At 40.1% G+C, this 14,379-nt stretch overlaps 1 protein-coding gene across 1 annotated transcript in view; it reads left to right on the top strand.

Moving 5' to 3' along the window:
• The window catches only part of MPPED2 (metallophosphoesterase domain containing 2), a 95,553-nt gene that overhangs the window by 38,899 nt on the left and 42,275 nt on the right, over positions 1-14,379 (top strand). The window contains exon 3 of the mRNA XM_010020981.1: positions 12,267-12,492. Coding sequence (XP_010019283.1) covers positions 12,267-12,492 — 226 coding nt within the window. The remainder of the gene's footprint in view (positions 1-12,266; positions 12,493-14,379) is intronic.

The raw sequence follows: 14,379 nt of genomic DNA, 5'->3' as shown, positions 1-14,379 counted from the left end.
TCTGCTTCCCACCCCCCTTCCTCTTTTCAGTCCTGCATGTTAGGAAATGTGTGAGATTATCTTAAACAGAGCTACAAAACAGTGTATCAGTGAAATGTCAGCCTGTGGTTTTTTGGCTTGTATAAAATGATTTTTTTTTGGTGGCCAAACAGCCACTCAGAGTGGAATCTGCTAAAAATGTTAGATTGGGGAGGCTTGAATCAAGCTTAAAACTCAAATGTTAGCTTTTATTCACACTGTTGTGGACATTACTGTGCTGTAGAAAAGCAATATGCAGCAATTTATGTTAATGCAAGACTGACAGACCTTTATCTTACAGTAATTGCCTATACTAGGGGGTTAATAAATGTTCCAAGAATTCCTGACTGCTTTTATTTATTTTTTTTTTTGTTAAAGCAAAATAGATTGCTGCTTCTTGCTGGCTATAACTAGCCTGCATGGCTTGTTCATTAACCCTCTTGTTGCAGTGGGCTGAAGCCAAGTGTTTCAGCTTGGACAAATTCCGCAAGCATTTTCTGTGTTGGGAACGATATGTCTTGGCACAAAAGGGCTGCAAAAGAAAGACCCGTGCAACTCCACCTCTCCCATCCGCCCCATTGTGCCTGTTAGAAGAGCTTGAAATCTTTATTGACTGTATTTAGGGGCGTATATTGATTTCAGAGTCTGGGTGTTATGGGCATTCTGGTACCACTGGGGTGGGGGGGACACAGCAGAAGAGAAGCCCTTCTTCCAGAGCTACAGGACTTTGTGTTTCCTTTGTCCTGCTTTGTGTCCTGCATGATGATGTGAATAAGGGTGCATGCTCCATGGAATGGTTACAAGACACACAGGCAGGGTCTTCTCTTGGTCAGCCCCAGTGCAGGGCTGGGAGGACCTGCTCCATGTCCTGTGGTGCCGTGCTGGTCTTAGCATGTGGTTTATGTGTGGGCTGGTTCATGATGGCCCTTCCACAGCGTTGTGGACTGAATTTCTCAGGTCTTGAGATTGCCTTGAGGCTCAGATCCCTTCAGTGCTTCACGGAGCTGTTGTGGTCTCTTTTCTCATCCTGCACCTTGGCTGTGAGGTGAAGGTTACCAAACCCTCGCTTGCTATTGATTGTACGTTTAGTAGAGGGAGGACCACAGCAGCACAACAGGGGACAGAAGTGTAAGGAGATAAGAAAGAAGATGCGAAGCCAAAGCACAAATAACATCAATCTAGAGGAGAGATGGAGGCTACAAAGAGCAAAAGGATGTAAAGTAGTGGAGATTCACCTGCTTTTCCCAGAGCTTCATCTCTACCTAAGTTAATAAAATTAAGAAATAAAAGCTCAGGATCATTCTGTACTTTGAATTTCCTGTAACTGTTGATAAGTGAACCTTAAAGACCTCAGAATTATGTACATCTTTTCTAATGAATCAGAAGCTTCAGTATTACAGGCTGGGCCAAGTATCAGAGCGCAGTAACTCCTTTTCTCCTGAATGTTGCCATTAGTTGTTGGGGTTTTTTTTGTGTAACCACCAAATGTTTTAGTTTAAAACAGAGCTGCAAATGATAAAATTACCCATACTTCCTGAATTATACCTGAGCTGCTCTCCCTCAAATGTTACTCTTAAGGCTTCCCAGTCCCTAAGCAGCATTTGACATTTGCCTTCACTACTGAGAAATGAGCAGAAAGCTGCAAGGCAGCCATGAAGTTTCCTGTGGTTTTTTTTGCGGGAGATGTCTTCTGAGCATTGTGGGGAAGGAGTTTGTTCATTTTGCTCTCCTCTGTCCCTGCTGCAAGATCTGGTGGTTGCTGGGAATAAAATGTTGTAGCTGTAGCCATACTTGTGATCCTGTGAGTAAAGGTCCCGGACTAATGTCCTCTCGTAAAACCCCATGCAGAGTAATTCTCAGGCTAGCACTGTAGGGGAAGCCATGCACCATTTACAGTCTTCTGGCTGTAAATTATAATCCTGAGCCATTAGTTGGAGCATGAAAGGTGGGGAGGGATTGCCTGAGCAAGGATGGCCAAGGGGATGTCCTGCTGCGTCAGTTACCGTGGGGATGGAAGGAGGGGAGAGACAGATCTGGTGATGGATCTCGTGCTGGGTACCTGTGTTAAAATGAATCTTGGCATTTGAGTGAGTCACTAGGGAGCGTATACAGTTCTACTGGAAGCAATACAGCCATTCCTAAACAAATGCTTCCGGGAAGCCAGCTGGAAAAACACTGATGCTTGCCTTTGAGGTGAAAGGGCAAAACCTTAGCTGAAAGGAGCAGAAATAAGAAATAAATTGTTACCTTTGTGGAAGTGACTGAAATAGCTGTTCTTTCAGTGCTTTATCTTAATGGCCAGCTCTGATTAACTATAGTTGTCGCTTTATTCAGCAAAACGTAAGGTCTGCAGAGCATGCCTTTTTTAGCAGGCTTTTAATTCCTTTTCTTTTTTAGGTCTAGAAATGATGGCTAAAATGGGCAAGTCAAAAGAGACCCTACTCTGCAGAAAGCACACTAGATGAAATATTGCAAATGCTGCGTGCCCCAGCAGCTGATGATAGCTTTTAATTACAGAGAAATATTTATTCATGTACCATAATCCTCAGTGTGCTTCTGAACACAAAAGGAAAGTACAGATGCTGTATCATACACATTTTGCAGCACCTTGTGTAAACGTTGCTGTCAATTCAAATGCTCAGATACAAGTACCGTAAATCTCACATACCCATTTAACTTTATTTAAAAACATTTTACTACCTTAGCAGGTTAGGTGCTTACTGTTAAGGGGATGTGCCTTATTAAGGTGCCTTATTAAGAGGACAAGACAGGGCCCATGTGCAAAGAGCCTAAGATGGGAGTTTCACCTGAATACTGTCACAGATGAATCACACACACGCTATGTTGCAGAATGGAATTTACATTACATAGACTATTTTTCATTCATCTGTTTTGTCCTTCCTTCTTTGGAAGGACAATTAGGAGGTATTTTGTATTTCAGCAAGTGCGGTGCCTTGGATGTTTAGGAAACTTCAGTCTGAACTGTCTGTCACGAGGTCTTGGGATGCTGTAACATAAATAATACAGTAGTTGAAATTCTGCAAAGCCAGGAGGAGAGAGGAGGTGTGAAGAAGTAGTAGCAGGGGTGACATTTGGAACTCAGAAATAACTGCGCCCATTTCCATAGTTATCGCTAGACCTTTATCAGGCTTAAAGTTCCCTTCTCTCACTCTTTTGTTTTAGTGTTTGGGGTTACTATATGTGCTTAAACCTATAAGGAAGGTATTTAAGGCTATGCGCCATTCCGCTCAAGCATTTCTGGATGGCTAGGGGAAAAAAAAACCAATCAACCCTTCATAAGAGGAATTCAGTTCCTTGTAATAACATGATACAGCTGGGGTGATTTGGTTGTCTCTTTTAGTAGCTAAGAAACGTCTCTGTGGGCTGGGTTATTAAAAGGAATTTCCTTACAGGGCTCAGGAGATTCCTGGTATCCAAGTTCATCTCGAAAGACTATAATGGAATGTTTAGGTTTATTTAGAATAATAAATGAAAATGTGGGATTCAGAAAATAATACTGGAGGTTCATAAAGACCCGCCTGAATATTTTTAATTGACTGTAATTTCTCTTTGCATTTGTTGTATACTTTCTCTTTGGTTTTTATCCTCTGTAAAACTTTCAGGCAAGGAACATGGACTCAAATACAGCACGTAGTGCTGTCAGATGGATATTAGGCTGAGTTTAGTTCAGGTTTTAGATTTCTCCTGTCTAGGAAAAGAAAGAAACAATCATCATCACCATCCAAAAATATGTTTTAAAATGCCTTTGAAAATCAAACTTGCTTCTTGTATTTAAATGTTTGTAACTAAAAATACAAAACATGAGCACAGGGTAAAATTTCGAAAGCAGCTAATTGCTTTAGCACACTGGAGGATGTTAAATTCTCAGTTATTAAAAAGCTGTTGTCCTGCTTTTAGAGAGCAGTCCATGCTTTTAAAGCCTTTGGGATATTAAAAAAATGTTTTACCTTATTTCTTCTTTTTCCTTTCAGTTTATTTTTGATGTGATTATTCTTGCTGTCCCCACTTATTATTTTTTCCCTTAAAATTATGTGAATTAGTTTACCAACAGTGTACTCAAAAATAATGGTTTTGAAAGGAAGGATTTCAGTTCCATGTATAAAAATGGAGAAGCTGCATACCCTATGATATTAAAAAAATGTTTTACCTTATTTCTTCTTTTTCCTTTCAGTTTATTTTTGATGTGATTATTCTTGCTGTCCCCACTTATTATTTTTTCCCTTAAAATTATGTGAATTAGTTTACCAACAGTGTACTCAAAAATAATGGTTTTGAAAGGAAGGATTTCAGTTCCATGTATAAAAATGGAGAAGCTGCATACCATACACAGAATGATAGAAATAAATTACGTATTTAAGGTTTTTCTTCTGATAAGAAATGCTCTGACCACCTTCCTGGGAGGCATTTAGAGGGATCTTCTTGGAAGTACTGACTAGTTTTACCAGGCTGCAAGGCAGAGGGAAGTGTGTGCCTACTGCTTTATGCATTTGTAAGCCTCAAAGACTTTCATGTAAAAATGAGGAAGCAAATAATGGGAACAAGTTCAGAGTGGAAAAAAACAGGAGAATGTTTTTTGTGATTATATGTGCTTCCTGATTGTTTTAACTATTTGTTTTGTATTAAGATAGGTCCTTAGCATTCACTGGCCTTTTGCAGTGTGAAAATATATGTACATGAAAATACCAAGACATTGTCTGTGATAATTATGATCAGCTTAATTACTTTCTGTATAATTGTTTCTCAAGATGACCTCCTTTTTGATGGCTTTTATTCATTTATTTTAGGGGGGAAAAAAAAAAAAAGACTTAATTGGAATTCTAAATTGCAGAGACAAAGGGCATGTTATGGGAAATAGGTCCAGTTCTGTTTGTGTCAGACAGTGACTGTTGGGTTTTATGTTCTTAAGATTCATGGAGAAAAATCGTTTAAATTGATACAATATGTGTGTGCACAAGGCAATATCAACAGCCTATATATTATTTCAAAATGTGGTGAGTTTCTTTATAGAGGATTAGGTTATATAGCGTGGGGGGACTCCAAAAAGAAAATAGAATTGTGTATTGATGCCTTTAGAAATATTATTTGAGGGCAATAAAATGTTCCCTGAAATTCCCTCCTGAGTGGAGAAAATGGAGTTTGTTTGCAGTAATTGTATTTTCTAGCATTTGCTTTCGCACTTTCCAATATGAGTTAAGCCAATTGGAACCTGTGATTTCGTTTTGCTTATTGGCAAAAGTACCATGTAAATTGATCTACGATGCATTTATAGAGAATTCTTTGAAAATTTTGAAATAGAGATGGCTTTTTCTTATTAGATTTAGATAGTATTAGGGTTCATTTCTATATTTTAGCTTAATGTAATAGTAACCCAAAATGTTCCTTTTCAATTTAGTCTTAACCAGGTTCAAGGCGCAAGGGTTTCTACTTAGCCCCGCTGGCAGAGCTTATGTTCCTGATCCGAGCCAGTCAAAACCATACCCAGCTGAAATTGGTCTAAAACTTGTCAGTCCTGGTACATTAAGATCTTGGTCACAAGAGAAAACGTGAAATTAATGGTGGACAAAATATAACATGTTTCTATGTACATGCCAGTATACAAGCACTATAGACCTTAAACTATAGGGGGTTTGCTGCGAATCTCAGTAAGTGTAAATATGGGTAATTCTGTTTGGAGGAACACCCTTCAGCTCTGCCAGATAAAAGATGTTTACGCCTGCAAAACTAAGCTGTTTTCCAAAGTGAACACTGTTTGATTTAAAGGATCTCTTTGGAAGTGTGCACTTGGCACCAGTGCAGTTGTGGTGATCCTTTGTATATTGCTTTGGCTACGGGAAAGGGAAGAGTAGCAGGAACTATTATTTCTGCAAGAAGCATTTTTAAAAATGAAGGGGAAAAAGAAGTCTATTGCAGTGTCCAGGAAGGGTGATGTGTTCAGAATTCGCTAAATTTAAAGGGAAACTTCAGAGCTCTCAGCTTTTTTGGTGTAGGTGATTTGTTTGTTTGGGTTTTCTCTTGAAAGCCTCATCTCTTAGGTTACAGAAGTACAAGCCTGAAAAGGAAAACCTTTCCAGGGACTAGCAAGAAATCTGTGCTGCTTCTGTTTCAGATTTCATCATTTTGAAGTCAATTTGGAGGACTTTTTACACCTAAAGTGGGCAGTATTGTGAGCTGCAAAATCCGGAGGCTTTTTTTGGTTTTGAGGTTAGCCTAAACAAAAAACTTTGGATTCTGTTTGTTTCAAAACAAATAAGTGTCATGTATTAACTGATAAAACTTTGGTGAAGCTTTCTCTTTTTCAAGATAAAACGTTTCAGTAATAGTAGCCCCGTGAAATTCAAAACGAATTTGAGATGAAATCCGACTGACGTCAGAATAATGCTAAGGAAGATGTGGAACGCTGAAGTGAAGCAAAAGATTGCTGCCTATGTTGAGCTGCGTTTTTTTTCTTCTAACAGAAAGGACAAGGGTATTAATCACAAACAGTTACATTAGAATAATGTTATGGTTGAGACGTAAGTACATAAAAGCAAGGAATTGTTACCAGTGTCAGAGCATTGTTAAATCAGACCCACAGATCATTAGGTTGTGCGGTGTGTATGGCCCTGCTTCAGGGTTCGTGCTGCATTTGGCTGTGTTACAGCCAAAACAGCGTTGTGCAAAATTCCCTGTATTTACCTGTCGGAGTGAGAATGAGTGGAAGCACTTGGTTTTGGGTATGCTGGTTCTGCGCTGGCTCAGAGAGGACCATATTCGCTGCAACAGCTTGGCACTGCGTGGCTGAGTTAGTGGCACTGAGGCAAGATTCGCTCAGGACTCCCCTTGCTTTCATGGGTTTATGACTCAACCGTGACATTATTGTAACGTAGTTTTTTGTGTTTAATGTTTCTTAGACTTGGTTTTCCATTGCCAGCATGGAAGAAATCCTAATGCATGAGTTTCAGAGGAGAAGGTAGCAGTCTGAACCTGCTGTGTGGCTCGATCCGCAAGTGTGAGTATTAATGCTAGAGCTGTCAGGCCTTGTGGAAATTAATGAAGCCTGACGGTTACAGAGTGAAAGGTCAGAGGCAGAGCTTGCACCTACCTAACATTTCTGTTTTGTTGTGTCTAACAGCGCTTCCAACAAAGGGGAGCTTTAATGTACAAGCTTTAGATATATCACAGGAATTCAAGGGTCTCAGCCTCTGCTGCTCCCGGTGCTCTGGCCCCGTGTTTTCTTTGCATAAAGGCAAAAGAGTTAAACTTCCATTCAGCTGCTCCTCTTGCGGTGTTGCCTTTGTGTGTTTTGCCATAGTTTTTTCTTCTCCAAAATTTGCTTTTGGGAGGAGAAAAAAAAAGGCATCTGAACTGGTGGTAGTTTAAAAAGCTGGTAGAATACTTTCCATTGAGAAAATCTTGAGAGATCTTCAGTTCTTCGTATTTCTTTAGAAGCATGTTGTGGGTTTTGTGCATGTTCTCTCTTTTATTTGCCTGTTTCTCTGGTTTGAATTGGTTTGTTCTGTAGATTTCTACAGAAGCTGAGGTAAAACGCATGGAAATTTATGGGTTATATTTTCAGCCAGTGATGTTGGTTGGCAGCAGTTTTTTAGCTATTCCGTTGAGGACTTTTTGTGAAGGCTGTTTGATTAAAACAGCCAAAATATTTTCACAGTCAGTTGGTCGGTCTCATCCTGGAAAAGATGTTTGTTCTCCCTGCCCAGATTTGGATCTTGGTACCTGCAGTTGATTGTTGGTGAGAGAGGTCTCGCCAAAAGCTTGAGTCTGTATAGCTGTACTTTTAGTCTAACTCACTTGCTGCTGACAAAGGAGAAGTCAGAGCCCTTTGAGATACTCTTTCTTTTAAGAAGATGGAAGGGGCCTATGTATGTTGCAGTTGTGCTTGTAAATGCTGGGAAGAGAGAATAACCGTGCCCATGGGATGCAGTGGGCTCTCCATGACAAACCTCCCTGAAGAGTTACAGAGCTGCCGAGCAGTAGAAGGTTCTGCTGGTTGCCCTTGCCTGCTGCCCAGGACTGGAAGTCCATAGGAATGCCACAAGGTCTGCTCCTTCCGTGTTCATCTCTGGATGTGTGTGTAGTTGGTTATAGGCAGATGCTTCATGACCAGTTTTGCGCTTCTGAAGCGTATACGATACACCATAAATTTGAGGTGATTCATTTGTATAGGCATGTCTCCCTCTTTCTGAAGGGGTTAAGATTTGTGCTTCACTGTTTCTCAGCCCGTTTCTCAAAATATGGCCAAAGGGTCTGTCAGGCTCTGAAATGGGCATGGAAACGCTTCGGATTTCATGGAAGTGTTGTGGGGTATGAATAGTTGATGCATGCGTGAACATATTCAGAGCTTCACATCAAAAGCACTTGCGCAGCATTTGTATGTAAATACAGGTTTCTACCGCTGTATGGACAGCTATATCCCATTATTTCTTATTCTTTTACTTCCCTGTGGGTTTTTTAGGTAACAGTATTTAAAAAATAATGTGATTTTTCTATTTTTATAGGGACTCGACAGTTAACACTCATTGCGAGCCAGACTCCTTTTCATGTCTGGCAGCTCTACGGAACTTGGCCTGTGTGACTAAATTGTGCTCACATGAAGTACATATGAAGCATGCCATTATAATGGGAGTGATTGTTCGACAGATTAAGGACTCCTAGGAACTTAAAAAACTCCAAGGGAACACCTATTTATGTAGGTTAAAAAAACCCCAACAACCCCCCCTGTTCTGTCTTCTAGAAGAGAAGAACTTGTCTAATTGCATTATTTTCTTGATTGATGATTGCATCTTGCTTCTGCTGTTGAGGGCAGGTGTTGTAAAACATCTTAGCCAAAATATAAATATATATTGAAGATACACACACCCCTCCTTTTGTATTCACATACCTAAATATTTAGGATTTCAAATACCCCAGTGTAAGTGACTCCACAGACTTGGTGTCCTAATAGTTTTTAGGCTTTTGATCTCGCCTGTTAAACATTTAACTATTTTGAATTTGAACTCAGTTATAACCCTGGGAGCTGGTAATTGGGGTTGTGAAGTACTTGTGCTACCAAACAGTCCAGACTCTTCCAAACTAGGGTTTGGAAAGCAATTCTATCTGTTTTCTAGAGTCACAGTAAAAATTAGAATTAATAATATCACTGATGCATGATGGAAAATTGAAAAGTTAGGAAATTAGACTAACAAAGACCAAATGTCGCTCACCGAAGTTTAGTGAAGGAGAATGAGGAAATGTCTTTCAGCCTGTGTATTGTGCTACATCATCTCTTTGTACAGACAACAGGGAGGTAGATGTGCAGAGATTAATCTGGTCAAGATGAAACTAAAATACCATGGAGTCGGCGATTTTTTGTGTGACTGTTTATGCTTCTATATTAAACACAGAAGGTCAGCAGATTATAGACAAAGGGCAGGGCTGCCCAAAGAAAACACACAAAAGTATTTCATAAATTGTGTCCGAGAAAAGAAACGTTCTGCACTGCCACAGGGCCTTTCAGGAAGGGAAAACCGGAACGCGATGAATAAATAGCTAATGTGATCGCAGGTAATTTATTACTGTGATTAGTGCTATATAGCCCTTCCTCAGGGAAGGGGAAAGGAATGGATGAGACTTCCTCTTGCTGCTCCCCTTTGCTTGGGCTTGGCTTTTGCTGCGTTTGTTTTAGTGGGTGGTGTTGCTCATTGCCAGCAAAATGTGACTGGTTATGGAGTCAGGGAGCTAGGTAGGGAGCCAGGCCAGACCTTGGTGCCCATCCTGTGCTCAGTATTAAAGTGTGTACAGGTATGGAGTGAAGCTTGTCTTGTCTCATTCCTGGATGGGGGACCTGGGACTGTAGGCCATTGCATCTGCAGCCAGCCCTGGTTACTCTCCAGCTCACAGGCAGTGGGTGTGCTGAGCTAGAGCTTGCACGTAGATATCGATGAACTTTGATCCCCATGGGGTTTCTCCTTCGGGGCATGTTTTGCCTTATTCCTCAGTGTTGGTGCTTAAGTTTCATTGGTGGGGCCATGTCCCCTGTTCTCTCTCAGGTCCCCCCATCCGGGCTCTCAAGAGGTGACCAAGTGGAGGCTCTAATTGCAGTAAATACTGTTTGGTTTTCCCTATGGATTTCAGGTGCTTATTTAAGATGCATAATGTCATATGTATGTATGTTCTAATAATCATGATGCCACCACTGTTTTGTCTACTGGTGTCCTGTGTGTTTTCAAGGCAAGCCCTCTTTTTCAAGGTGTCAAGATAAAAAAATCCAACATTGACTTCAAGCAAAAATGTTCCAGACTTAATTTATCAAAATAGAAGTGGGAGCAAGTGTAAAACTTGGACGTTTATCCAGTAAGAGGAGACGTTTTCTCTGCTAAGACTGGCAAATGCTGACAGCTTGGCAGAAACCTGAATTTAACTCCTCCATTCTACTTTTCTGAGAATTTTATCACATCTAGCTTGTTTTGGGGGATGGATAGTTACGACAAGTGTATCAAATTTCATGCCGGTGGTATCTTTTATGGTTCCTGAGAGAGGAGAAACCAGCAATTTTACCTTGTGCCCAGGAGTCACAGAGAGAAGGGGTTGTAGGTACCTGCCACACTGAGTTTTTAAATAAAAATGAATTGCAGAACAGCCCGTAGCAGAGGGGAAGGGAAAGGAGTGAGGCATAAACTTCGGAGGAGCATTTATTGCATCTCCCCCACCTTTTATTCTAATGCAGCACTGCAAAGTTATGAATATGTGTGATCTGCATTTTGTTCAGATATGAGGTGCCTGTGAAGACTTCTTGGAAGTTCGGTTTTTGTTTGTTTTTTTTTTTGGGGGGTGGGGGGAGGAGTGTTTCCCCCCAGGGAATTTGTAGCTTTTTAGTTTTTCTATCTAGAATTAACTAATTTTGCAGCGATGATGTTTGTATACATATCTTGTGTAATTCCTGTTTCTATGCTGTAAATATTGAAAACCAGATGGTTTTGACTGGATCCCCATAAGTCTTATTTAGGGGAAAGTTAATCTGACTGTAAATACTTGCATCTTTGCTTTGAAACTTACCTAAAAAAAAAGAAACAAAACAACACAAACCCAAACAGTTTTGAAAGTTGCAAGACAAGATTTAAACTAGCAAAGCCACATCTATTTAGGAGGACCATGTTCATGAGAAATATGTAGCATCTGTGTTCCTCAGGGAGTTGGGAGTACCAGAACTAGAAGGGGGTCCCACAAAGACATTTCCACATATATTTTGCTGTCTTTATGGAAAAAAACCCAAACAACAGAACCAGCCCTCTCTAAATGATCATTAGGATTAAACACCAAAGTAAATGATTTGCTATAAGACAAGGAAATCAGGCTATGGTGAAGGCAGTAGAAATTAGCTTTGATGCAAACTTAGGTGTGATTTTTGGCAAGTCACAGTGAGACAGGTTTTGTAAAAGAACCAGACTTCTGTGAAGACACCACAGTATGGGACCATATTCTTAAGGGAGCTCAGCACACCCAGTATGTTTATTTGGAAGATTTGGCACTGGCTGTTGGTAACGAGTGCTTGCAAACCTGTCTCTGAACTCCAAAAATCTGGCTCCATGAGCCTGATCCGTGCCTCCTTCCTTCCAAACAACGGGAATAGTTGCTCTGAATTGGGGTGATCAAACCTGCATGCTTATAACAGCATAAATTAATGAACCACATTTCCTTGTTCCCACCTTGTGTCTCACTTGCCTGAGTTCCATGGTTTCTTCTCCACGTGTGCTTCTTACAGAAAGGAGATACTGCTATAAACTGAGTAATAATAATGAAGTGGAAGTCCATTGCAAGGGAATTGAAGCTTTGGAAAACAGGCTAGGTCTGGAATAAATGGCATGACTCAAAATAACAGCATAATCTAAAAACCAGCAGCACCAGCTGCCTAATCTTAGGCTAATCTAAATCAGTGTGGCCTCAGTTGAAAGCAAGGGAGTGGTGGTGGTTTGTACCACCTTTGGAGCTGGTTTGGTGCCTACCGGCTTGTTTTGTTTAACTCTGCAGTACATGGTTTTTATTATGACATTTCTTTGTGCGATATTACTTTACATTTTAACACAGTTTCATTCAACTGAAAAGGAGCAGCATTAATAACTTCTGCTCGGCATGGAGATGCACATAGACCTGGGGTATTTCATTCTGTCACTGCTAGCTGTCTACTTATTGTGCCAGCAATGCTGAAGTGGGAGGAAAATGTGCTAATTAAGTCCTCTTTTTTGTTATTTCAGGAAACCTACCATATGAATATAAAATAGTGATTGCTGGGAATCATGAACTGACATTTGATAAGGAATTCATGGCAGACCTTGTTAAACAAGATTACTACCGCTTTCCCTCTGTGTCCAAATTGAAACCAGAGGACTTTGACAATGTTCAGTCACTCCTGACAAATAGTATTTACTTACAAGATTCAGAAGTAACAGTTAAAGGATTCCGAATATACGGTGCCCCGTGGTAAGTCTCAATTTAAACTTTCTTTGCTGTTCATTACTTGAACCACAGCAGAATTATTCCTGTTGAAAATGCATGAAGCTGCTTTGTTGCGTTGCCCTGCAGATCAGTATCAAACTTAAGCTGTAAACTAGCCTCAAACAATTGCCACTTCTTTTTTTTTTTTCTTTTGTGGATAAATAGGCTCTATTTAGCCATGTGCTTGAAAAATGACAAAAGGAATTGTAATTATTTCTATTCTGCCTGCTGAATGCCCTTAAAAAATTGTGGACTCAGTATCCACACTGTGCTTGTGGGTTAACTGCATCTTAGTATTTATTAGTGAAGCTGCATTGTATTTCTTGTACACTGTTTAGGTATTTGTGTCTGCTGTGCTAATAGATCAGTATGGCAGCATTTAACACCCCCACAGCACAAGGTACAAGGCAGCAAGTTAAGCATTATTTCTGATCAGTTCTAGGCATTGTTTTCTTTCATCTGTAAGGTCGTGATAAGGAAAATTCAAGCCAGTTTTGATCTCATTCCACCCCTGTGCCAAGCATGTGCTGTCCAGTTTTGTACTAAGGAGACTCTTCCTTGGTTTTTCTACATGTTCTTTAATTGTGGTGCCTGATATCTCTGCGTGGAGTCTTGGGTAACACTTGTTTTAAATTCTCACGCTAAAACCAGCTACAGTCGTTTCAAGCTCTACCAGAAACCTGAACTTCATTGGCGGTGATAATCATTGCGCTGCTCGACATTCTCGATTGTCAGCTGAAGTACTTAGGTGCTAATTTATGCACGTCTATAAGAAGGGTTTATTGTAAGCTTATATTTTTGACATCAGGCTTGCTTTAAAGGTGAAAGTACGAGAGGAAGGGAGAATAGCAGGGGTTGAACCAAAGGATGGAGCAAACCTATACAGATATTAGAAATTTTCCCCTTCATCTCATCTTTATTGACTGTTTGCTTGGCCTGCAGCCCTTGGTGATGCACACTGATACTTCTGACAATGCTTTTTTGAGGTCATATTTTGTACATCAGTGCTGGCTAGAAAATTGTGTTCTAGCTCTGTATCTCACATGTTTGACTTAAGCTACTAATTCTTTAAATTTAAGTCATAGCCTTTAGCTAGTAGTTTAAATCAGCCTGACATTGCTTAGCTAAAAAAATGACCAAAATCCCCCCAAAATCCCAAACCAACCTCTAAGTACTGCAGTATCAGCTAATTGGGAAAGATTATCTTAATTCCGGTTAGGAATCATCTCTTACAAGACATTTAAAATGATTTTTTTTTAGTAATAACCTATAGGCAATCTATTATCCCTTTGTCTCTGCCTGTATTTGGGAGTTCTTTCATTTTGCAGGTATACGTGTGGATTTAGAATGTTTTTTCTGAGATGCTAAGGGATGCCACGTCAAGGAACTGAGTTGTTTTAACCATAACAAGTGGATGGCATATGTACTCTGACCTAGTCATGGAGGACAAATCTTAATTATTCCTCCTTATAATCTGTTAATAACTGGATTTTTCCAATTAGCAATCAGTGGGAAACGAAGCTAGATTGCTACAAAGGCATGCTGAGCTCCAACCAAGTACACGTTTCTCCCTCGGAAGGATGTTTCATTTGTGTTTAGCTGTGAAACTGTTATCGAAGCATGTCTTGAGCAGGGGTTGATATAGATTTGAGGTTATCATTTCAAATGCAGCTTCTTAGATCAGCTGTTCGGTGTTTGGAGCATAGAGATCCAGTCTTCTCTTTCCTTCTCCCCCCAAATAATGTGGTTTCCTGTAAAACATGAAAATTCAGACAGTTTCTGCATTTTAGTTGGTCTTTGAGAGAGAGAGGAAGGGAAAGTCACATCACATACTAGAAAAATCTGTTTCAAATCTGTTCTGTGCCTGGAAAC

Source organism: Nestor notabilis, unplaced genomic scaffold, assembly GCF_000696875.1.
Source record: "Nestor notabilis isolate BGI_N333 unplaced genomic scaffold, ASM69687v1 scaffold13618, whole genome shotgun sequence".
Classification (NCBI taxonomy): Eukaryota; Metazoa; Chordata; class Aves; order Psittaciformes; family Psittacidae; genus Nestor; species Nestor notabilis.
The sequence above is the reverse complement of the archived record's forward strand: the minus strand, read 5'-3'. Positions and strand labels throughout refer to the sequence as shown.